Consider the following 24,512-nt stretch of genomic DNA (forward strand, 5'->3'; position numbering starts at 1 on the left):
TGAATCCCATCTACCTAGGCCCACACCCTACTCCAGGTGCCCGCCATCAGGCGTGCATTCAGGACCACAGGGTTCCATCATCTATCCTAATGGCAGGAGGGCAGAAAAGCCTAACATTTTTTACCTTACCCCACACCAAGGAAAGGGGACTACTCCAGATTAGTAATGTCACTGCTTTAGTCACAGCTATTTAGGAAGAAACTGGTATCTGTGTCACCTGGCAAAATGAATGTACCACATGGAATGCAAAACAAGGATAGCTAGAAGATTGGATGAAATTTGATTCATCTATTTATTTATGCATACAAGAGCTGGGGTGTAGGCCAGAGGTGGGGGGGGATGAGAGGTTCACCAGAGACAGAGTGGGGAACAAAACAGGTGGATCTACTGAAATACACTCCTGAGGGGAGCAGTTGGCAAGACAGGAGAGGTCTGCTGTGCCATGTGGGTCAGCTCCCTGGCCAGGGATCGAACCGGCACTGCAGTGGCTGCCAATAGCTTGATAGGGCTGAGATTTAACCCCTTGCGCCACCCGGGAGGCTCAAAACTTGCTTCATCTTAATTCATCTCATCCTGTTCTTACCAATAGTCTGATTACTTTCTCCATTACACTACAAGTCACGAATGTTCATTTGTAGCCAAAATGTTCTTCTGTTTTGTTGTACTAATTGTGCATTTAAACCAGTGGTCACAGAGATACCATCTCAGTGGGCAGATATTTGTTTTGCTTGTTCAGAAATTCTCACCTTATATACTATTTCTGAGAAGAACTTCATTTTTCTTTCATTTATGTTTCACTCATTCTAGCAATCAAAAGAAGAGGGGCCCTCTGCTTCCAGAATTACTTAACAGACACACTGGATCCTGTGACAATATTTGTATAATTAAATGAACTGGGAAGTTTTCTGAAAGAACAAAGCCTGGCCCCAACCCTCCAGATACTCTGAGTTAATTTGTCTGTGGTAAATCCTGGACATCAGTGCCTTTAGTAAGTCCCCAAGCAATTTTAATGTGCTGTCAGGTTGGAGATTGTGCTGGCAAATTTTAAAATAGCTCTTCTTGTACTGCCTTTTCCTCTTAGTGTGGGGGAGCCTGTGGGTTGTCCTAATCCACAGAGTATGTCAAAGGTGATGGGATGTCAAGCCTGTGGTTGTATGTATATATACATATATAGTATATTACATATGATAATATATGATCTACTCATATATAATAAAATATATATAACAATAATATAATTGTATGTAATACATCTCAGGCATTTATATTTATTAGGTACATATGTATACCAATCTTGCTAACACATACTAGAGAGATTGTTTGCTGGCCTTGAAGAAGCTAAGAGCCATATTACGAACTACCTATTGTAAGGTCCACTTGGCAGCAAACTTTCAGAGACCTCCAGGAGCAGAGGGCGGCCTCTAGCCAAAGCGAGTAAGAACCCGGGGCTCTCAGCCGTGCAGCCACAAGAGAACGCATTCTGCCAGTACTCCAAATGCCTTTGGAAACACATTTCTCCTAGTCAAGCATGAGAGGAGAAGGCTGTTCAGCTAAAATCTAAATTACCTTTCCTTGAGATCCTGTGCAGGGGACACAGCTAAGTGTGCCTGGGCTCCAGCCCCACTGAAACTGTGAGATAACATGTGCTTTGTTTAGCTCCTAAGGTTTTGGCAATTTTAGCATAGCAGTGGAAAACTCCATAGAGGATCCGATCTCTAATAATTATATCAGCGCCATTTGTGTTTCTCTTGTGCTACTTTATAAGGTTTGCCTAGAATATAAAAGAAGAGCATTGCTGCTCTCCAGTGCCCCCCCACACACACACCCCAACTTCCTTCATGCCATCCAGGACGAAGGCAGGCAGGCATGGGTCTCACCTCAGTCTATTCAACACACAATACCCAAAGGGGCTGAGTGACATTTATTTCTCTATTCTATTTCATTTGCCAGTTTCATTTTCTATTGTTCCCCATGTTTTTTTTAAACTTTAATGTATTATTCTTTCTTTTAACTGCAGGAAAAGGCTCATTAAATGAATCATTTAGTTACTCCTAATTTATTGTTTTGTGTATAAATATATCTTCAGGGCACACTAGGAAAGCCAAATAAACAGGGAAGACCCAGGTGACATTTAGTATTAAGCGCAAAACGGCGAGATACTATACACAGCAGGGGCTGATGCAGAAATATAAAGCACAGAAAAAGAAGTTTTAACTGTTTGTTCATCAGACTTTAAAAAATGAGCTTCTAGAACTAGTCCATTGAAGTGAGAATAATAATACTGAATTTAAGTACACTACAGCATTCAGCACTAAACTTTGCTTGAAAACAACTTATCTCCCTCTTCCTCTTCATCCACCTTCTGAGAAATATAGTATGAAATAGATTTGACTTTAGGGGGGCCTTTATGATTGTCTCAAGGTTAAAGGGTTTCCGGATGTCTTCGCTGGGTACGCATGATTCCAGTTAATGAAGCCAGATTATTTCAGGGGCCCATCAACTCAGTAATAAAAGAAATTTTGTATTTTAGTTGACCACATTATTAATCAGTACCCACTGAAATGAAAGCACAGTTATGCACTGTTAGCAAATGAAATCTAAAGCTCTCCAGGCTCCAGCGTTCTGTTCTGTGCCTTGCCTTTCCACATTGCCATCAAAGGAAAACTATTATCATTATGTTATTATACTCGCTCAGAATCATAGACCTGTGGCCTGCAAACGACCTTGGAGACTATGCCTATCTTGTGTTTGTGTTTAATAAAAGATTTGGGAGTGAGGGATTTACCTTGAGATTTTATCACAAACTTCAAGGGAACAACGAGGGTTGATTCTAGACATAATGAAGTAAAGGCAAAATAAAGCAAAGAGCCTCTTTTATAGAGGCTGCTTATTAAATAACCATTCTTGGTTTTAAATTTAAAAAGATAATGCATACAAATACCAACTAGTCTTCCTGGGGGTGGGCAGAATGCGGGTATCTACGAAGAATAAGGAGTAGATATACAGGAGGAGAAGTAGGTAGGTGGGAATGGCCGAGAAAGCAATAGAAGGAGAGAGGTTTTGACATAGGAAACACACACGTTCACACAAGTACCCATGTATAGCAGGGAGGGTATGAGGGTGAAGGGAAAACAACAGTATCCTCTGTCATATATGCAGAAATGTAATTTATAAGATAATCTGTAATCCAAAGTCCTCAATTTTTGTTTTAATAAAATATAACTTAAGTGACTTTTAAACTGAATTTCCCTTTCCTATAACTGTAGGTGGCGTCTGGGTTCAGTGTGTTACTGACCTATTAACTCTCACCTCTTTTGCGATTTTTTATTGTGGTCTGTGTATGGTGTCACTCAAAATGATGCCTCGCTGACATTTTCTTAAAGGATCTAGAAGATTTATTGATTTAACATTGGATTACTTTAGCACAACCCCGTGGGACCAATTATACTTGTGCTATAAAGGAGGTATTTTTATTTCTAGAAAATTGATATTTTGCCCAAGAGTTTGTAAGTGGAATGGAAGCTTTTCATTTATCTAGTGACTGTTGATCTGTGGTCTGGCAGAAAAGAATTGCTGGCAAAGGGAATGCTTCCCCTGGATCGAAAAGCTCTGCTTATATTCACACGGCCACAGCCTGGTCTCCTCCAGTTCTCTTCGCACTATGTCCTGCCACCGCTCTATCAATCAAGTTGAAATATATGAAATTGTTTAATAGTCAACCATTGGCTTTGCAGGAAGCAACAACTTCCCATGGTTCGATCTAGTAGAAAGATTGGTCCTCTTCCCAATCAGATCCCTGCAACCTCATGTCTAGGGAAACTCAAACTTTCACCAGATCCCCCATCCGCCATCACAGTTGATCCTCAGGGCAATATGACAAAAGAGAATAATCTCTGAAAGAAAAATGGGACAAGATGCCACCAAATTAATATTTGGGGAATGAGTGTAAGTTGTTTCACATAGTAATCAGAAGCGTGACTATGAAATAAATGGCACTAAGCACAGAGAAGTTCTTGGATGTGGCATTTAACTGGGCAAGCGTCAGTTCCCCGTGATACCAAGGAGCGTCACGATCCCCCCCCCACCCCCCGCTGCCTCAGCTTTCCCATGAGTTGGAAGGTGGAACTAAGTAGCTGCATCTGTGTCTTCCCCAGAAGGCACCGTCAGGACTGTGTGCCAGGCAATTTACTTAATTTGTTAGGTGGACTGGGGAGAGAGAGCCCCGGCGTCCCCATTCCTAACGCATTATAATCAGAGTCTCACCTTCAATGGGGTGGAAAAGAAAATAGCATAACCAGCAAACAGAGAATAAGACTACCTGGTTCCGTACATGAAGTTACCAAGTTACCCAGGCACTTTCTCTGGTTCTGTTTAGATTATATCCCAGAACGAGAATGATTATTCTGATCTCCAAATAGGAAGCTGCTAAGTATATGACACTGCACTTTATTGTGTTGTATTTCCTTGTGTTACACTGCATTGCATTGCATTGCTTCCCATCCATTCCATTCCATTAAGGAACATAACATCCCTCGGAAGGAAGTGTATTTCAACATCCTCCTTGAATTCTATGTACTCTTGAGGAGAAAGGAGGTTCAATGTTTTCTCCCTTCCAGTTAAGGCATCCTGAGCCCCAGCTCCCATAGAGACATGCCCCTGGAAGAGGTCATTCGATCAATGTATCTGCCTGCCTGCTAGTTGGAAACTTGTGCTAATATGATTTTTTTTTTTATTCTCCAACGTCTTGCTTTGAGAGTTCTTTGGTAGTTCTATTTTGTGTCATAAGCAGCATGGGGTGCCCTGTGGAAGCATGCCCAAGAAGCTAAGAAAAACTTGGGGTCTTTATTTTTTCACACTGCTCCCAATGTGCTTTTACTGAAGACATCTATTTAAGAGGGGAAAAAATAGGTACAGAAAACTTGTATCATTATACGAAGCAATAACAAGTTGGGTTTTTATTCTTCAAAATGGAGGGTCAAATATATCATTGAGATGGTTTGGGGACATACAAAAAGAATATATCGGGCCTCCCTGGTGGCGCAGTGGGTTGAGCGCAGCGCTGTGAATCTGTCCGCAGCCTCTGCAGTGCAGGTTCGATTCCCAGCCGGACAGGGAGATATCCACATGGTGAGGCAGACCTCTCCTGTCTCACCCGCTGCTCCCCTCAGCAGTGTTTTCGGTCCGTCTGCTTGTTCTGCTCCCTGCTCTGTCTCTGGTGAATCCTCTCACCCTCCCGCACCTCTGGCCCGTACCCCAGCTCTTGTATAAAAAATAAATAAATCCTCTTTTTTAAAAAATGTATCAAGCACGTCTTTTTAAGCCACATTACATTTGCCATCCCCCTGCTGCCCCCACCCACCCACCAGTGAGTGCAAGATCTGCATCTCCACCGCTCAATGCCTACGTGCATGTAGAAGGCTTGCGGGAGACAGTGGCTGTCGCTCAGGAAATGGCATGAGAGCAATGACAGCCGCTCTCTCATCGGCGCTCTTCTTTGGTTTTACCCCCTTTTTCTGAAAAGCTGGGTGTGTGATTGCACAAAATAGCCTATTGTTCATAGCCATGAACCTTGAGCTTTCAGACATGTCAAAGGGAGGGACGCCCTTTATTCCAGTTCCACGAGGAGGTGGCTGCACTCAGAAGCACCAGAAGGGGGTGATCAGGCCGGCCCTCGGGCTCACGGAGTAGAAGTGAAGTGTGAAACCCCTGAGCAGCAGGAGTGGATGCATACGAATGACGCCCGTGTGCAGAAGGGCATGTGGCTTATTTTACCTTATTTTAAAGTACATTTTTAAAATTGCTACCACAGCTCCGGGAACATGGGGAAACAACAAGGGGAAGGAAAATGGAGATGTGCCTGACACGCAACTTGGCTTTTTCTCATTCCTAATTTGCTAATTCTTCTACCTCAAGTGACTTTCCTTTCTCTGAATTCATAACTCTCCTGGGGAAAAGCACGGTATTTACCATCTATAAGCATCACCTGCAGCCACGCTCCATGCAAAGGAGCAGGATGAGGCCTGAGAAGCATTTTCCAGATGACTAATGAGATTAACTGACACTCGGTGGCAGTGGTTAGTTATCGGTGTTATTGCCAAATGCATGATGAGTAGGTGCATATGCAATTCAAATTCATTGTAAAGTTCTGTTATGCTGATTGCTCTAGAAGCTAAATGCTTGTACAAGGACACTATTGCAAAATGTCATGGAATATTAAAAATGTAAAGTATACACAATATTGAGTTTCATTGGGTAATTATAAATATTTTAGATCAAATAATACTATTCAGTTAAGTCTTTTTAGAAATTTGAGGTCATAAACCATTAAGCTTTGATAAAAGCTTTTACTTCATCATTCAGCATTTGATTTTTACCCATGTGGAAGTCAGCAATGATTAGATGTCTCTTCAGAACTGTCTTTAGCAATATCTAATCTTTTTTTAATTTTTTAATGAAATTGCTTTAAAATTTAATTTCAAAATTATTTTACTAATTAAAATTATTTTAATTTTTTAAAGATTTATTTATTAATGCATACAAGAACTGAGGTGTAGGACAGACATGCAGGGGGTGAGAGGATTCACCAGAGACAGAGCGGGGAACAGAACAGGGAGACTGACGAAATACACTGCTAAAGGGAGCAGCAGTTGAGACAGGAGAGGTCTGCTGTGCCATGTGGGTAGCTCCCTGGCCGGGGATCAAACTTATGCTGCAGTGGCTGCAGACAACTTGATAGCGCTGTGTCTTTAATCCCTGCACCACCAGGAAGGCCCTATTTTAATTTTTTAAATGAGATATCAGAAAGTAGAATTAGTAAAAAAAAAAGTTACATCAAAATCAAATCTATACACTGGCTATACTTTTCTTATTTTTTTTTTTAACCTAAATGGAGACAATAGTGAAAATGTAAATGCAGTGTGCCCCTCAAGTACACTGAGTTAGAAATAATGCAATTGGGTGTTTTCTCCATCATGATTTTATTCATCTATTTTTAATTTTTTTAAATTTATTTATTTATGCATACAAGAGCTGCGGTATAGGCCAGAGGTGCGGGGTGAGGGGGGATGAGAGGATTCACCAGAGACAGTGGGAAACAGAATAGGCAGGTTGACCGAAGTACACTGCTGAAGGGAGTAGCAGAGGAGTCAGGAGAGGTCTGCTGCGCCATGTGGGTAGCTCCCTGGCTGGCCGGGCATCGAATATGTGCTGCAGAGGCTACAGACAGCTTCATAGGTTGCATCTTAACCCCTTGCGCCCCCAGGGAGGCCCCTCCATCATGGTTTTAATAGCTGCTTCACCTCCTGCTTCTCTTCACCTCACTGTTTACTCAGGACCTTCCCAAGGCCAGTACCGTCAGGCCTGCTCACCATCTCCTGTCTCAGTCACCTCTTATCCTAAATCGGCCATTAAGTGGGTCCTCCTTTCTCTGGTCCCAATTAAGGGTGCAAGCATGGAGTCACCCGCAGCTGGTCTACCCTGTGAAGAGGCTGTGCCCAGAAAAGGTGCTGCCTCCAGGCAAATCAGTAACTTCAAAAAAGACAGATGTCAAGGTTTGCAGCTGCTGAAGCTCCCAACTCCCAGAAGGTAGGACTCAAAATAGGTAGAATAAGTTTTAACAACACTCATTTTCCTCTACGCGCAGACGGCATCAGATCAATACAGTCACTGGGCTATACGCAAATTTCTTTGCCTCTCCAGAAATCCTCGAAACAACTATATAAACCACACTGGGCAGCTCAGAATTCAGTTTTCCTAGAGCTTCCTGGGGGTTTGATTCTTTAACAAACTCACTTAATTTTCCTTGTCTCAGTTTATTTATGCTGCCGCATCTTGCTTGCCTCCTCTTTTTCCTTTTCTTCTTGCTGACAAGTCCAGAGTCTGGCATTTCACAGGTTCATTGGCCCTTCGTTACCCTGTCCTCCGTTGTCAACTTCTATGTTCTTTTTCGAACATTAGGACATCAGTTTGGTTCTACTTTTAAAAAAACAATTCATTCTCTGGGCCTCCCCGGTGGCGCAGCGGTTGAGCGCTGGGTTGCGAAGCTGCCCGCAGCCTCTGCAGTGCCAGTTCGATCCCTGGCTGCTCCCCGGCCAGCGGAGGAGGGTCCCACATGGCGCGCAGACCTCTCCTGCCGCCCGCTGCTCCCCTCAGCAGTGTACTTCGGTCCTTCTGCCTGCTCTGCTCCCCGCTCTGGCTCTGGTGAATCCTCTCACCCTCCCGTGCTTCTGACTGTACCCAGTGCTTGTATAAATAAATAAATAAAAATAAATCTTAAAAAAAAAAATTCATTCTCTCGTCTCATAAAGAATACTATGTTAATGATAATAATGATAATAGTTTAAACTATAAAAATGACTCAAGCCTGCGCTTCCCCACATCTCAGACCTCATATATAATGCCTTGTTTGCACCTCTCTTCACCCCCCTTTAAGGATGAGGATAGAGACGTGCCTAAATTGGAGCCATCATGTGTGAGAGGACAGAACCTCAGATCTTTCAATCTGGGGCCCCATGGACTTGGGGGTGGGGGGACTGTGGGTGTCTTGGTGGTGGGGTGTGGAGTGGTGCAAATACCTGAAGAGTGTGACCCTATATATACCTCTGAATCACACGGAGTGTTGTAATCAAGTTTCCTCAAGAAAGAAAAATAAAATAAAGCCATCAATCCGATGCTTCCACTTCAAACTGCTGCAGAAAAAACATGTAATGGCAAATTAGACTCCACTAAATAGATTGTGGCTCCAGCTTGAAAACTGATTTTCCCAAGGAAAAATAGTTCTACGGTGTTTGATATTTCTAATTTTCCTCAGATTAACTTAGCAATGCTCAGGCTACCTTCTGATTTCATTAGGGAGTGTTCAATGATCAATGTCAAATTCAAATGTCTCATTATTCTTCCCCAAACACAGAAATAGGAAACATATAAAATTGGATCGGAGGTGCACTAAAGTCCTTTCATTTCCCCTACACCAGCCAGAGGGTCCATCCAGAGGTCATCCAGAGGGCAGCCTCTGGTTCCAAGTAGAGGTCATTCTTGATGGTCACGACTGGAGGGCGATGAAGAAAGAGCAGGGAGAGACCACATTGGTGTTGAGTAGGTAAAGACCAGAGAGGCTGCTGGACACCCTCCGGTGCACAGGACAGACCCTCACAGCAAAGAGTTAGCCCAAGGCGCTGAGCACAAGCCCCACCCCAGCACATCGCGGGCATGCAGCTGTGATGGCTGGATCAGCCAATATCAAGATGCCACTCCACGATGAAGGTGACACTCACGCTTGAAACTATTCTTTTTGACTTCTAGCTGGTGTTTTTATACCGGACTTCCACACTGTGGCAAAACTAATTCAAATGCTGTTTTTTTCTTCCTTTCCTTATACCTGTTGTTCTTTCTCTGGCTCCCAAATGTGACCACCCCCAAAGTTCAGTTGGTCTTCTTCTTCTACCATTGCTCCTTCATGGAAATATGTAGTAAGTGCCACACAAAGTCCCTGACTTACATAAATTGGGCTTTCATACCGTCTAGAATCTGTGCTCTCATCCATTATACGTTAAACCATCCCTCATACATAGAATGTCATCGTTAATGCATCTGCTGGCCGGCTGCCTGCTGCTGGCAGAGTGCTCCCGGGAAACCTATGGGGGACAGGAAGACCCAGGCAATACCTCTCTGGTCCCTTCTGGTGGGACCACAGTCACATCCTCCACCCATGCTCGCCCTCAGGAGTTCCTCACCCCCCGAGTTCGGAAGTCTGGGAGCCCTTTACACACTCACTCGTGGAGCCTCCATCTTAGTCGGCCCAGCTACTGCCTCTACCCCTGTAGTAATCCCCCCACACACACTTCTTCCCCAGCAAGTGCCGGTACACGGCCAGCCAGGGAGGCTCGGCCAGAGCCCTCCATGGAGATACGGTGGCTGGTGGATCCCCAGCCCTTTGCTCCACTTGTCCTGTCTGGAGAGTGAAAGCCCAGGGCCCAGCTGCAGTGACAGAGGGTGTTAATGGAAATGCCTGTGTCGGCCATAGTAGGGCCCCAGAACGCTGATCTCAGGAACTCGGCCAGGGCCCTACTACCTATAAATGTTCTCACCCACCTCTGCAATTCTTGGACGCTTTGAGAGAGGATCCAGTATTTCGCCTGACAAAATTTTTAAAAATTGTGCAATATGTATCTCGCTCTCTGTTGTTAAGTTTTCAGTAAATTTGACTTCAAAACGCACTTAGAAGCTTCCGATATCACAGAACACTAAATCTCCCTTGTTCGCCTTTGCCTGTTGCACACATTCAAACACCCCCATATCTGAGGAAGTTTTCCATTTGGCCTTTCAACCATCACTTCAAAGCCAAATAGCATCTCAGCCCCCAAGCTGTCATCCCCCACCCTCTCCTCTCTGCTCACACTACCCAGCACCTCCTGCTGCCCTACTTGAGCTCCCTGAGTGTTTGACAGACCTTATCCCTTATTCTCCCTTCCAGCCATCCCCATATCCTTCAATGCTCCAGTTCTCTCTAAGCCAGTCTTTTCCTTCCACTGTGTCTGTCCAGAGATTAAGCTCTTACTGTCTCATGAAACCTGAAGACACTAAATCTAGCATGTCTTTTGATCCATGCCTCTCAGCATCCTTCTGAGTGCTGTGCCAGCTGATTGTGTGGAATTCAAAGAATTATTTATAGGATGTATAAATGAGCAAAGAAATGGTTCTCTGCGCCCAATTGATTTGTGCATTTGAAAATACTGATTTGCACTAGTTTCCTCCTGCCTCTCCATTAAGCTGCGTGCATCAATGTCAACCCAGGCATGTGTCACTTGACAATGGGGATACCCTCTGAAAAGTGCGTCATTAGGTGGTTTTGTCATTGCCTGACATGATAGAGTGTCATTACACAGCCTGGGTGGCCCAGCACATGATGCACCTGGGCTCTGCGGCGCTGCCCATGGGACCGCCATGTATGCAGACCCTAAGGGACTGAAATGTCATAAAGCAACATATGCATATAACCATATTGTGTCCATTTTCTTGAGGGCCTGCTCTGTGCCGGCATTGTGCTAATCATTTCGTCTCTACTACCCAGACCAATCATAACAACTCTGTGTGGAAGATGTTATTACTGTCATTTTTATTGCTTTTATCACCACTCCACAGTCAAGGAATCTAAAATTCAAAGGTACTTAGTAATGTTCATATGGCTAATTCATAGCAGAGTGACCTCTTGACCTTGTAATCCAAAACCCACGCTATTTCCTGCCCACCTAGCTGCTTTTGTTTATTACCTGTATACATTTTATGTTAGAGAGTGAGTACAGAAAAATCACTAGAGACAAGAGTGCCAAAGGCACCACCAGGATTTCCACCCAGTTTTAAAGTTTAAACTTGTTAAAGATCGATACCATTTAGATTATCTCAGAACCTCTGAGTCCTCTGCTCTAAGAACTGCTCTCCTTCTCAACCTTACCCTGAAGCCAAGGCCTCGCTCACCGCATGGTAGCTGACCAGGGGTGGCCTTGGAGATGTTCAGAGGGTACTCTGTCACTGCTGATTACTTGATTAAAGAGCAGACTCAGGCTGAGTATGGTCATATGCATGGAGAAGCAGGTTGGTGAGTCTTCAGAAAATACAGAATAAAGTCAATGTCCAGAGCGATGCCTTTAAAGATGACATGTGGACCTAGGGGATGGAGCCTTGCAGTAGTTGTCAATACACAAAGATTTTTTTGGGCTCAGTTTCTTGAGAAATCCAGCTGAGCTCCCTGCCTTTGGGTTATGTGACCTACCCTCTCTGCCTTCCACCAAAAAGGAAAAAAGAAAAAAATCCACTATTTTTCTAACTAGTTTGGGTGCATTCCTATTATTTTACAACCTCAACTAAGACAAAACAATTCATTTGTGGATCAGCCAGACTCTGAGTCTAACCTACTCTAGCTAAAGAAATTCATTTGGGGATAGAAGAAAGCTCGGAAAGTATCTCCCGGAGGCCAGTTAGATCCTAGAAAGGATGCGAGAACACTCCATGGGCTGCCTCTGTCTCTAGGCACAGACACCACACCTGCACAGTTGTCCCTGGTCACTGGGCCTCTGTCGCCAACACCAGAGAAAGTCAGAGGCCTCTGTTGCTATCGTCACCAAACTGGGCCCTGGGGAACACCTGCATCCCACGGTGTGCACTTCTGAGTCAGGGTCTCAGGCTGCCAGCAGAGTCCAGAGGTCACCCTTATGCCTCTCCTGTGAGGGAAGCTGCAAAATGCATTCTGGTGTCTTCCTAGTGAAGGTGGAACTCACTCAGTATCAAATTCTCCAAACATAGAAAAGAGTTAAAATCTGCTGGATAGTGAGAAAACAAGAGCAAGTTCACTAAGCGGCTATACGCACCACTACTGGTCTGCAGAAGCTAATATCCCTTCTTAATGACGGATTGACAGGAAGGAATGAAAAGGCATCAGAAGGGACAAAAGTCCAAGCAGATACTGGTCCTGACAGAATGTTGATTACTTCTCTGGACACACTTATTTTGTGCTCATTCTTTTGTCTGCCTAGACTCTTCCTCCTAATCTCTCAAAGAGCACCCCTTTAGAGAAGCTAAACTTAACCACTCTACCAAAAATAGTCCCGTCTCCCTCCCCCAGTCACTCTTTGCGAAACTCTCTTGATTATTTTGCTTTGTAGCTCTTCTCACCACCAAGCCTACTACACATGATTACTTTGCCCCCACTGGAATGTATATCGCATGAGAACAGGATTTGGGGGGTCTTCATTTCTCTGTCCTAGAACAGGATTTGGGGGGGTCTTCATTTCTCTGTCCTCAACACTTAGAAGAGTCATCAGCTCATAACAGGTGCTTTATAAATCTTTGTGGAATAATTAGATGGATGGTTTAAGTAATTAATTGTCTTAGTAAATCATTCTGCAGAATTCTGGAATATAACTTAGAACTATAAGAGAATTCTAGAATGCATTTACATGTTTTCTTTCTTTTTTTTTTTTTACTACACAGTGTAGTAGATCAAGTATTGTATAGTTAAATCTCTCATAACATCTCCCAATACAGGATTTACAGATTAAAACAAATGTTTTTATCGGGATACATTTCCCAAAGCATGGTTTGTAGAATAGCACTAATATGTGGATTGATAAGTGATTTCTACAGTTTAGGGATGCAGCAAATGTTCCTGCATGAGAATTATCAGATCCAAAAAAAACCCTAAAAATTTACCTGGGACATTTTCAGATGATCAGGATACTCTGTCTGTGGTCAATGTATTTAAGTACTTTGGCAATCAAAAGATCTGATTTTTAGATCTACTTTTAGATAGATGTGCTTTCCATGGGTGACTTGAAGATTTAGTTATGTGAAATATAATCAATAACTGCCTCTTAATCCTCCCTTCTTCATGGACTGTAGGTTGACATTAAGAATTTTCTTTCCTCTCCTCAAGTACGTGATGATTATATTAACTAAGTCATTATGGCTAATTTCACTAGGGAAATATTGAACTTATTCATTACTCTGGAAACCTGTAGCCAATTTATGTACATAATTAGTTTCTTAGCTTAACACAGAGTCTTTAAGGAATCCATAGGTTGGCTGAGTGTTTCTGTGAATCCCGGGAATATCAAATCTCCGGCATGTAAGATTTGGTGAATATGTACATTTTGAGGGGAGAAGTTTGCTGTCATAGACCAAAGAAATTTGTGATCCCTAAAAGTTTTAACTAACCCTCTGTGTAAATGACCACATGTAATTGAGTAGAAGGTAAAATACTAAATCCAAGACTGAATAAGAAAATTCCGTTGCACTAAGATCTAGTTCTAATCAACCTAAAGACCTTGAAGGACTTTGCATAGGATTAGAAAGTTGGTAGAATTATTTGGAGACAAAAAATAGGAGCAGGAGCTTTCCATGGGAATTATAAGATACAGATCATCACTCAAGGTGTCCTTGGAGAAAAAACATATATTAATGTTTCCTTCAATCACCGTGAACTTTGAATAACAAATTATTTCTTTTTCGTTGATGGGGCTAGAAAAGATTTGAAAACTGTTCATAAACTTTAAATAACTTTGTAAAGCACTTAAATTAATTTGAAAAGATCACTATCTTCGGGTTGGTTTTACAGATTACTACTCTAATGCTTATAATTTTACTCGGCCTATACTACAAATTACAGTTCTTTCAGATGAGAGTTGTCGAATAAAATATCCTAAGGATTTTAATTTTGTTTCTGCAACACTGGAGGAGTTACAGAAAAGCAAATTATATTCAGCCTTTCAGTAACTGATCTAATAATGTGTAAAACGAGGTATGTATTTAAAACCTGTTTGGAAAGGAAGCAGCTTATGTTAGAAAGGAGGCAAAGAAGGGCAGGCGAGATGTGCAGGCCTCCATCCAAAGTGACCTTGTCATGCCTAGAAACAGCACATCTTGCTAAAGAACACTTCGTTGAACATTTTCAAGAACATGCATGCGTCCTTGTATATGTCACCTCAGTGGAAGCTCAGCTTCTCACCTCCAGAAAGAAGGAAGTAAATACTTAACAACTTGAGGGGGCTTTGGTCTACAGATACTAGGACACGCAATGGCAGCGTTTCAAAACAAAAAAGACTCAATAGAATAGTCAAAATAATTAAGACATGGAATAACAGAAGAAATTATTCCTGAAGTTATTTTCTTTCTTCTCATCTTTATAAAGCAGCCAAAACCAGAGCGTCATGGCCCCTTGGTTTAATTCGTTGTGTTCTGCACATTGGGCCCAAATACCCACTCCTTATCCTATATCAAATACATCATTATATTTCCATTAGAATGATGACTACTATTTTAATGCATGATTTCAAAATCCAAAGGACCATATACATAACAAATGAAAGTGGCTTCCTTCAAACTGGAAACAAAACCAATAATGTTTTTTTTAATAATGTAAAAGGATTTCTGGTGGGTTTATTTGCTTACATTTTGCTCTATTTATCAGAATACACACACCACAACATCAATAATGTTATGTTTACAAGGAGAGGGAGAAGACAGATGGAGAGTAAACATGAAATGCAACATAGGCATTTATCTTGCAGTTGCACATCGCTGAGTCCTGGTGTGCGGAATAAACAAGAGCCGCGATGTAACCAGGTTTCAGTTATGTGTCCTTTGAACATTATTCAGTGATAGTTGCAAAGAAAGGTTCTTCCCTCCCTCCTACATGGATCACTGGCAGGTGACATAAATTTTCCGATTGCGCCAATAAAAATATCTCATGGGTGCATTGAATCAAAAACACAAGGTTAATCTAGTCACTAGAATTCCGTCTCAAGTAATAATTAAATCTCATACTTGTTCTGTGTTCAGCCTTCTCTGGCGCTATAGGGAGGGCAGAGGCTTCTGCTCTTTCTGCCCAGGTGGACCCAGGAGAAAGGCGGTGGGGACACAGCAGCGCTGGTGTGGGGAGCACTGTTGCCTCTGCAGCAGGGAACCCCGAGGGGCAGTTACTTGAAGGTGATTCTTTCTTTAGTTGGTGTTTTTGTTAGTTCCTTGAGATTCTTGCCTCTGGACACCCCGGCCCCAACCTGCAGGTGCTGGTGTCTTACTGCTCCTGCAGCCGTGGGAATCTGGTGATCGGCTTCCAGCCCCGCCTGCGCAGCCCTGTGTCCTCCACTGGTCCCGCTGGGCAGGTGACTCGACTCTGTCCACATGCGTCGTTCCTATTCGGCTCATGGTGGGTGCTCAGGCACTGCCCACATGCGGCCTTCTTCGCTCCCTCTGCCCACGGAGGCCACCCAAGCTTTGTAGACAAAAGGAGATTGGACAAGCCCTGCTGTCCTGTTGCTCTGTCAATCTTCTTCTTGGGCAGTTTTTAAGCACATGAGCATCTGAGTTCAGGACACCATACTAGATTCTCATAGTAATAAAATAAATACAATGGAGAGCCTGTCTTCATGGAACTTGTAGAATAATGTGAGAGCAAATAGATACACAAAGAGTATAAAAATAAGCAGGGAAGCGGAGGCAGTAGGTGGCAGAGAGAGCAAACAGCGGCAGGTGGGAAGGATGGGGTGTTGAGCAGAGCTGAGTTTAGAACTACCAAGCTTTGTGATCACTGATCTGAGGCATAAAACGGTGGGGAGAGGGGTCAAAACAGGGGAGGGAAGAGCCCTGGGGGCTGTGGCGATGCATCACAGTTGCTACAGTAGTGGGAGAACTACAGGGCTAACCAAGCTTTGGCTCTTTGGAAGCCCAGTGCATAAGGCCTTGCTGGAATAAGAGGCACCTGGCTCGTCCACATGAGAACAGGTTTAGGTGGTACTCAGGGAAGTCTCTCTAAAAGCAAAGCACTGTTCTTCTCTCTATGAAGAGAAACCTTATTTTGAAACCCTTGACTTCAGTGGCAAGATGCAAACCCCAGTCACTGATCCATCAGACACTCCAACTTCTCCCTCCTCTCTCAATTGCAGGGGGAAATAAGCTAACAAATCAGCCCTTCCGTCTACACTGGGCTTGGATTTCCTTGGAGAAGCCCTACTACATTGTGGATGAAGACGCTGTGTTCCTAGAAGTGAGCCTCGCACGCAGAGGATACCTTGGAGAAGCCTCCTTCATCAGTAAGTAACTTTGGACTGGGTGTTGACGATGGAAAATCCACACACTGATTTTTCATCCTTCTTCTCCTGCTGTGCCTTTTATGATGGTTGCGTTGCTTCTCTCTTTTTAATTCAAGAGACTCCAGAAAAGTTTAAGTATTTCACAGCCATATACCAGAATCCTCAAGCCACTGTTTCTTTTCAAATTGCTTTGACATCTACAATACATTATTATGCTTAATTCTGGCTGCTTCTGAGGGTGAGAGGAGCTCTACCTAATACAGAGTCTATCCTCAGCACCTCAACCAGCGCCCCAGAGCCAGTGCCATGAAAAGTTTGGTAAATAGCCACACAGCCACTCCATTTAAACAGAGTGCTGCCTCGCTCGACTTTAGCTGTGGTTGGGGACTCCACTCCCCCTTCCTCTGCCCACTCCAACAGGTGCCTGAGTGACTCATGTAACTTCAAAGGTAGTTATTCAGTTTCCACCATCAAGAAGTACTGCTGCAGGCCTTCTCCAGCTGCTTAAAAGAGTCAACACTAGCTCTTCTACATTGGAAATTATTTTCATGCTTTGGGGGCCTTTTACAGGACATCAAGTTCTCCAAAAATAAGAAAGAAGAAGTGGCACAAGGGAACTTCTATCTAATTTGGGGTCAAGATTTTCAATTGCTGGTGTCAGGGCCTATTTGATGTCACATATTGAAACAACTGCAGAGTTGAAGCCTTGTCATGAGCCCTAAAGGCATGAGACACCAACTTCACCAACTTCATTGGCAAGTCACACTCAAAACCAGACACAACCAGACACAACCAGACACAACCCAAATGCTGCTGCAATGCTGTGTGCTGCATTGCACACAGCAATGAAGGGTCTATTATTCAGTCTTGATGGGGTAGCACCTTTCACCCTCAGACCTCACACTGGCTGTTTATAATACTCTTGTGGGGTTGTTTCACCCCCTCCAATAAGTCACTTCCAAACAGAACCCAAATCTGTCTTCACCTCTCCATTTCCACCCATGGTGCCCTAATTGAAAAAATTGCTAGTGATTCTTTCCCCAATCAAAAATCCACAAACACCAAAGGGTTAACGCCTCCATAAGTAAAGATCTGAGTGAGAAAATGACCTGCAGTTATTCTCCCAGAGGCAGCAGGAATTGCAATGACCAGATCAAGTATTCACGATGGAACCCTCCCGCGGGCTACCAGGCCAGGAACTCACCAGCGAACAAAGCAGCCAAGGGCTTTCACTTCCATTGTTCACAGTTTAGAGTCTTCTTAGCTAGACTCTGAGCTTTCTGGGGGCTGAGCACATTTACTCCGCACACTTCCGCTGGCACACAGGAGGGATAGTTTGCAAGTGTCTTTTCGGAACATTAAAGAAGCAGTTTCTATGTTATTTGCTTTTCATCAACAGACTCCCCTGGGAAAGGAGACTGTTCCTTCAGTCATTTGGCTTTGTGTTAATAGTTTCTGATTTTTATTTAGGCATTGTAACCAAAGACGAAACTGCAAAAAAAGATAAAGATTTTAAAGAAAAGACCCAGAAACCCATCCGGTTCAGTCCTGGACAGACCGCAGCCACGTGGAGAGTGAGAATCCTACCTGACAATGAATATGAGGTTTCGGAGACCTTCCAGATCCTTCTGTTGGACCCTCTCATGGCTGCCCTGGAGTTTCCGGAAATGGCAACTGTTGAAATTGTAGACCCTGGAGATGGTAGGTGGTGCCTGCTGCTATGACCTACCACCCAGAGGCCCGTTTCAGGCCTGACACCTCCCTGAGGCTCTGTAAGCCACGGGACACTTTCATACCACTTAGGATTTGAATTAAGCGAATTTACATCGAGGGCGTAGATTTTCCTTTGTTCTTGGGATTTTTGAAAAGGATTGTAGGAGACTGATGTAGGGTTTTTGTGGCATTCCTGTGGCACATCCACACTCCAAACTCTTGGTCCAGTGCTACCATCCCCCCAGATGGTGACTCCTCAGGGCAGCTTGGTGACAGACGCAAGAAGGAAAAACATTATAAATATATATATGATGGGGAGGAAACCAAGGCAATTAAATGTGTTTTGACTCCACGAGTAACTTTAGATATCACTTTACTTTGTGAGTAGGAATGACACACTTCAAATAAAATTTTATTTTTTAAACAAACACATGTGCTTTATGTACACAATCTATTCTTATGAAAGTCTTAGAAAACATTGAAAATCTCAAAGAAAAATAATACACATAATTCCATCAACAAGAGAAGACCAGTATTCACATTCATATTTCAGTGAATGTTCCGATGGCATGTATGTATAGTCATATTTACATACTATATGCATGTATATTTACATAAATGTGCACACACCCACACACAGCTCAGTAAATGTCGTTGGGAAACTGCTTTAAAATTAAAGGTTAGGCCAGTCACTTATTTTTCTCAGCATAGTAAGTGGCCTGCATACTCTCTTATACCATATCAGCACAATAAATGTTGGATGTTTTTTGCAAGAGAGCTATGAAAGATTTTTCCGTATTAATAATTAAATTTCCTGATTGTTTAAGCATTTATAAGTAAACTGTAAAGGTCCATCAAGTGCAGAAATATGCAAACTCTATTTAGATCTAAAATTTGATCTCAGGGGCCTCCCCGGTGGCACAGCGGTTGAGCGCTGGGTTGCGAAGCTGCCCGCAGTCTCTGCAGCGCCGGTTCGATCCCCGGCTGCTCCCCGGCCACCAGAGGAGGGTCCCACATGGCGCGCAGACCTCTCCTGCCGCCCGCTGCTCCCCTCAGCAGTGTGCTTCGGTCCTTCTGCCTGCTCTGCTCCCCGCTCTGGCTCTGGTGAATTCTCTCACCCTCCCGTGCTTCTGTCTGTACCCAGTGCTTGTATAAATAAATAAAAAATAAATAAATCTTTAAAAAATAATAAAATAAAATAAAAATAAAATTTGACCTCAGGGCCTCCCTGGTGGCGCAAGGGGTTAAGCACCGCACTATGAAGCAATCTGCAGCCACTGCAGCACGAGTTCCATCCCCGGCCAGCCATGGAGCAACCCACATGGCTCAGCAGACCTCTCCTGTCTCGCCCGCTGCTCCCCTCAGCAGTGTATTTCATCAGTCTGCTTGTTCTGCTCCCCACTCTGTCTCTGGTGGATCCTCTCACCCCCCTCATCTCTGGCCCGCACCACAGCTCTTGTGTGCATAAATAAATAAATCTTTAAAAAATTAAAATAAAATAAAATTGACCTCAAAAAACAAAAAGAGACACAGACTTGTTCTGAGGCTGTCCTTCGCACTTTAGTGAGAGATCCTTCCTTACCTTTCAAAGGGGGCCTCCTGCACCCAGCGCCTCTCCCGCCCAACCCCGGCTACCAGCACTTCTGTGTCACTGTATTCAGTGCAGGAAACCCTGTTGGAAAATGCAGAGGTCAGAGAGAATGCACCTGCGGACTCGGGTCAAAATGTCTCCAATCAAATCTAAGTCTTGCTAATAAAGCTTCTGCTGTCTTTCTAGAATCAACAGTTTATATTCCAGAAGCAGAATACAGAGTTGAGGAGGCTGTGGGGGAGCTTTTGATTCCTGTGAGACGGTCTGGGGATGCGAGTCGGGAACTGACAGTCGTGTGCTCCACGCACCAAGGTAGGCGGCTTCGTTGGGGGCTGCTGTCCAGACAGTGGGTTCTCAGTGCAGGCCGGCAGGGATGCTGGGAGTGGCTGCAGGGAGCAAAGTCCTGGGGGAAAGATACCGAACTTACAAGATCAGGCCCATCTGCTTGGAGCAGAGTTTGTTACAGGTTGACAAGCAAGGAGGGAGGAGAAAAAACATTCAAATCTATCTCCCCCTCTATGTAGGGGAAGGGGATCATTCTGGTTTGGGAGTGGGGTTGAAAATAAAGAAAATATAAAAATATAAGTTGGTAGCATCTGATTGGCTGCCTTCTGCTAACTCCAGAGCTGTGACACAGCTGATCGTTGCTGAATGTTGTTTTCTGACCAGCTCTATCTCCTCTTGCTATTTCCTGTCAGTGCAACGAGAGGTCACCTCAAGGACATCAAACACTTTTTTGGGCTTGTTCTCTGCAATGCACCTGTCTTGGTGACTTGACTGTGATTCTTTGTCAAAACTCATCAAGTAGTGCCCTTAAGATGGTGACTCTTTATGTGCATAAATCATGGCCATAGAATTAAAATGCTCGGAATTTAAACAGAAATCCTTTCATCTATTTTGTTTTTCTTATAAAATATTTTTGTGGCTCTACTATGATGTCATGTAAAGAACCCTCGAGCTGGAAGGGTCAGGTTAAACAGATGCTCCTCACAGCCCTGTGACTGTGGGCAGGGCAGGGGCAGGGAGAAATCTATGCCCCTGTCATGGGGGTGGATTCACTGGTGCTCATTTCTCTGCATCTGTTTTCCCTTCTATATCAGTAATGAGTTGGGCTGAGCCAGCACTAGCATGCTGTGCACTATAGACCTTATTCAAAAGCCCCTAAATGGTCATGAGTCTGTTCTGAAAACCTTCTATTTACAAGATCAGTGTTTGTGACTGTATGAGATGACTATGCTTCGGTTCAAAGAATTAGTGTCTAAAAAATAGCTTGAGGACCGAACGGGGAGAAGATTGCCTCCTTGGAATTGCATCTCTTCTCCCTCCCACCTCACCTTCCCGTAGGTTCTGCCACAGGCTCGGTTCCTTCCTCGGCGTCCTCTCTCTCTGACTACATCTCACGCCCAAAAGACCACAGCAGCCTCCTCCACTTTGACAAGGACGAGGTTGAGAAGTTCTGCCGGGTCCTGATCATCGACGACTCCCTCTATGAAGAAGAGGAATCCTTCAGCGTTTCCCTGGGCCTGCCGGTGGGAGGGCAGCTGGGAGCCACATTCCCCTCCGCCAAGGTGGTGATCCTGGCCGATGGAGGTGACGGTGAGTCCATCTCCTGCTCCAACTCTTGGCAGAAGCTCCCTTCTCTTTTCACCCTCCTCCCCACCAGGTGCATGCTCAAGCTAGCTTAAATTATCTTTTAATTTAAAGATACTTCTTTCTTCAAAGACTTTGAATGACTTTTCTGATACAGAGATGTCACAAGCACCAAGGACAAAATGGCAGTGCAGGACGATTATGTATTTGTTTATGACTTTATTTTTTAAAAATTGCAGGAAGAGGCCCCCCTGGTGGTGCAAGGGGTTAAGCGCGGCACTATGAAGCAATCCGCAGCCTCTGCAGCACCAGTTCCATCCCCCGCAGGCCAGGGAGAAACCACAAGGCAAAGCAGACCTCTCTGGTCTTGCCCGCTGCTCCCCTCAGCAGTGTATTTCGTCAGTCTGCCTGTTCTGCTCCCCGCTCTGTCTCTGGTGAATCCTCTCACCCCCCGCATCTCTGGCCTGCACCCCAGCTCTTGCATGCATGCATAAATAAATCTTTAAAATTAAAAAATTGCAGGAAGGGAGGGGGGTAGGGAGGAGGAGAGAGAGCGAGGGAGGCAAGCAAAGGCCAAGAAAATGACCTAGGATTTGGCAGGAAAGCAAGAAGAGGACCTAAGTTGACCAACCTGTACGGCCCCATGGGGCCCCTCAGCAGCAGCACAGGGGTGTCCCTCACAATCAGATCAGCACCTCCCAGCTGTACGAAGGAACGGGGTCAGGGCTCGAGTATAATCATCCAGGCTTCTCTTCCTGGCCCTACCTGGCAGGGAGATTGGCCTCCAGTCTTGGGGTGCCCCGCTGCCATTTAGCCAGGGAAGAGGGTGGCTCCTCCCTCCTCTCCGTCAAGCCTCCACTCCTAGCTGTGACCGTACCAAATCCAGTATTGGTTTCCAAAGTCTCGATGGCCTTTTCTAGAAAGAGCACGTTTAAGAGAAAGTGGTGATAAAGACAAAGCCAGGACCCAAATACTTTACTGTAGTCTCAAATTAAATTGACCGGTTTTCATCTCTTGACTGTCCTCCATCGGGATTTGAGTGTGGCGAGACGCCGTGTTCACATTCAGACAAGGCGAGGCTGGGCTGCTGGGGCAGCATCAGTGAGCGCGGCTGCCCCAGGACACAGCCCTGAGCTTCCCCAGACTGAGTCGTGCCGAGAGGCCAACGCAGGCGGAGCACAGCTGGAAGGGGGTAGAGACTCTCCAGTGGGATCTGGCAAATTCATTGTGTGCCACACTGTTCTGGGTGAAATGACGTCTTTGGAACAACCAGAGAACAAGGGAGCATAGGAATGGGACCAAAAGTGGTTTGGTGTTTGTTTTTTGTTCATTTGGCGCCTAAATAGGTTTGTTTGTGGATACTGCGCCCAGCAGACCAGGCCTCAGAATGACATGACAGACAGTTTTGCTCCACTACAAAGAAAAATCAACAAGGACAATTCAGTTCCAGGACGTATTTTCACAAGTGCCAAGGACTAAGAACAAATATAGACCCTCGGGCTTTTCACTGTGTACTTTTCAAAAATTTCCCCATCCAAATTAAGATAACAGTTGTTTGTCTTAAAATATTATGTAGGAATTTTCAGTATAATCCTTAATGGAAGTTTAGAATTTATATTATATCCTCGGATAAAACAGGAGATCTGAGAGACTGTCTACTGAGAATATTAATCTTGATTAGCCAGAGTTTCTGGACAAGAGGATGTTACTTACTGTCGTGTACATGAATTCCCTGTTATTTTCCCAAGGGGACAGAAGGGGAACGTGAGTCAGCCCAACTGTTTAAGAATTTTGAAAAATCACTGCCTGGTCAGGTTGTTTGATAACCATGAAGTGCAAACAGAGGACGGACACGCCGAGGGGATGCCTTTGTGGTGTGACATGGTTTTTGAAACCTAATTGAAAAATTAGGCTTTTGGGGCCTCCCGGTGGTGCAGCGGTTGAGCGCTGGGTTGCAAAGCTGCCCGCAGCCTCTGCGGCGCTGGTTCGATCCCCGGCTGCTCCCCGGCCACCGGAGGAGGGTCCCGCATGGCGCGCAGACCTCTCCTGCCGCCCGCTGCTCCCCTCAGCAGTGTACTTCGGTCCTTCTGCCTGCTCTGCTCCCCGCTCTGGCTCTGGTGAATTCTCTCACCCTCCCGTGCTTCTGACTGTACCCAGTGCTTGTATAAATAATAAATAAATAATACTTTAAAAAAAAAAGAAAAATTAGGCTTTTGTAAATATCGGGGGTTATGGCTAGGATTACGCAGCACACCTAACTCGTGCCGAGGTCAGGAAAGACAGGACCGGACTGGCTTCTAGAGACAGAAAAGCTGTAACCAAGTCAAGTGAGGAAAGCAAGCTGCAAGGGGATGTCGGCCGCGACTTTCTTACATTATTCTACGTACTTTTCTCCCTAACAACTCTCTCCTTTCATGACCAGTCCCGATTGTCTATGGTCATGGGGAATTAACATGGAAAGGTCGAAATTATACACACAAAAAAGTCAAATTCCTCTTTCCTTCTCTACCCTTTTCCTATAGCAGAAAGATTGATGCTGGTTCTTTCTGTTTACTTTCTCTGCTGGACTTTAGGTTGGTTAAAGTACACACACACACACACACACACACACACACGCACACACACACGCACACACACACAATGGGAGAGAAGAGGCCGAGTCAGAACATGGAGTCACAGAGTAAGGAAAGCTGTGCTGGGGCCTGGAGCTGGCTGCTGAGCATTGGCCTCCCTCCCCGCCCCAGGTAACCTCCAGCAGGTGCAGCAGCAGGGCTTGACCCTCTTCACATACCGCAGGTTCAGTGTCATCTCACCTGGCACACACTGACTATGCAGAAGGGACAGAGAGTCCAGCTGTTTACCAGTGAACGTTAAAGGAAAACTGCCTACTCACTGCTTCCTATGTGGGCAAAAATTTGCAATAGAAAGGGTGTTGCCTTTTTCCAAACTTAGGTTGAAAAACTTCCACGTAGAAATGAAAGCGCCCACAATGAAAGCAAGAACTGTGAGCCGAAGGGCTAACCTACCCCAGGAAACGC

General features: G+C 44.5%; 1 protein-coding gene across 1 annotated transcript in view; it reads left to right on the forward strand.

Annotated features, from left to right (window-relative positions):
• Positions 1 to 24,512, forward strand: part of FREM3 (FRAS1 related extracellular matrix 3) — a gene marked incomplete at its 5' end in the record, with an annotated part of 52,349 nt that overhangs the window by 20,299 nt on the left and 7,538 nt on the right. Inside the window, 4 exons of the mRNA XM_037497769.2 lie at positions 16,434 to 16,580; positions 18,051 to 18,281; positions 20,071 to 20,196; positions 21,229 to 21,480. Of these exons, the coding sequence (XP_037353666.2) occupies positions 16,434 to 16,580; positions 18,051 to 18,281; positions 20,071 to 20,196; positions 21,229 to 21,480 (756 nt within the window). The remainder of the gene's footprint in view (positions 1 to 16,433; positions 16,581 to 18,050; positions 18,282 to 20,070; positions 20,197 to 21,228; positions 21,481 to 24,512) is intronic.

The sequence above is a fragment of the Talpa occidentalis genome, unplaced genomic scaffold, assembly GCF_014898055.3.
Source record: "Talpa occidentalis isolate TD23 unplaced genomic scaffold, MPIMG_talOcc4v2.1 talOcc4.8, whole genome shotgun sequence".
Taxonomy (NCBI): Eukaryota; Metazoa; Chordata; class Mammalia; order Eulipotyphla; family Talpidae; genus Talpa; species Talpa occidentalis.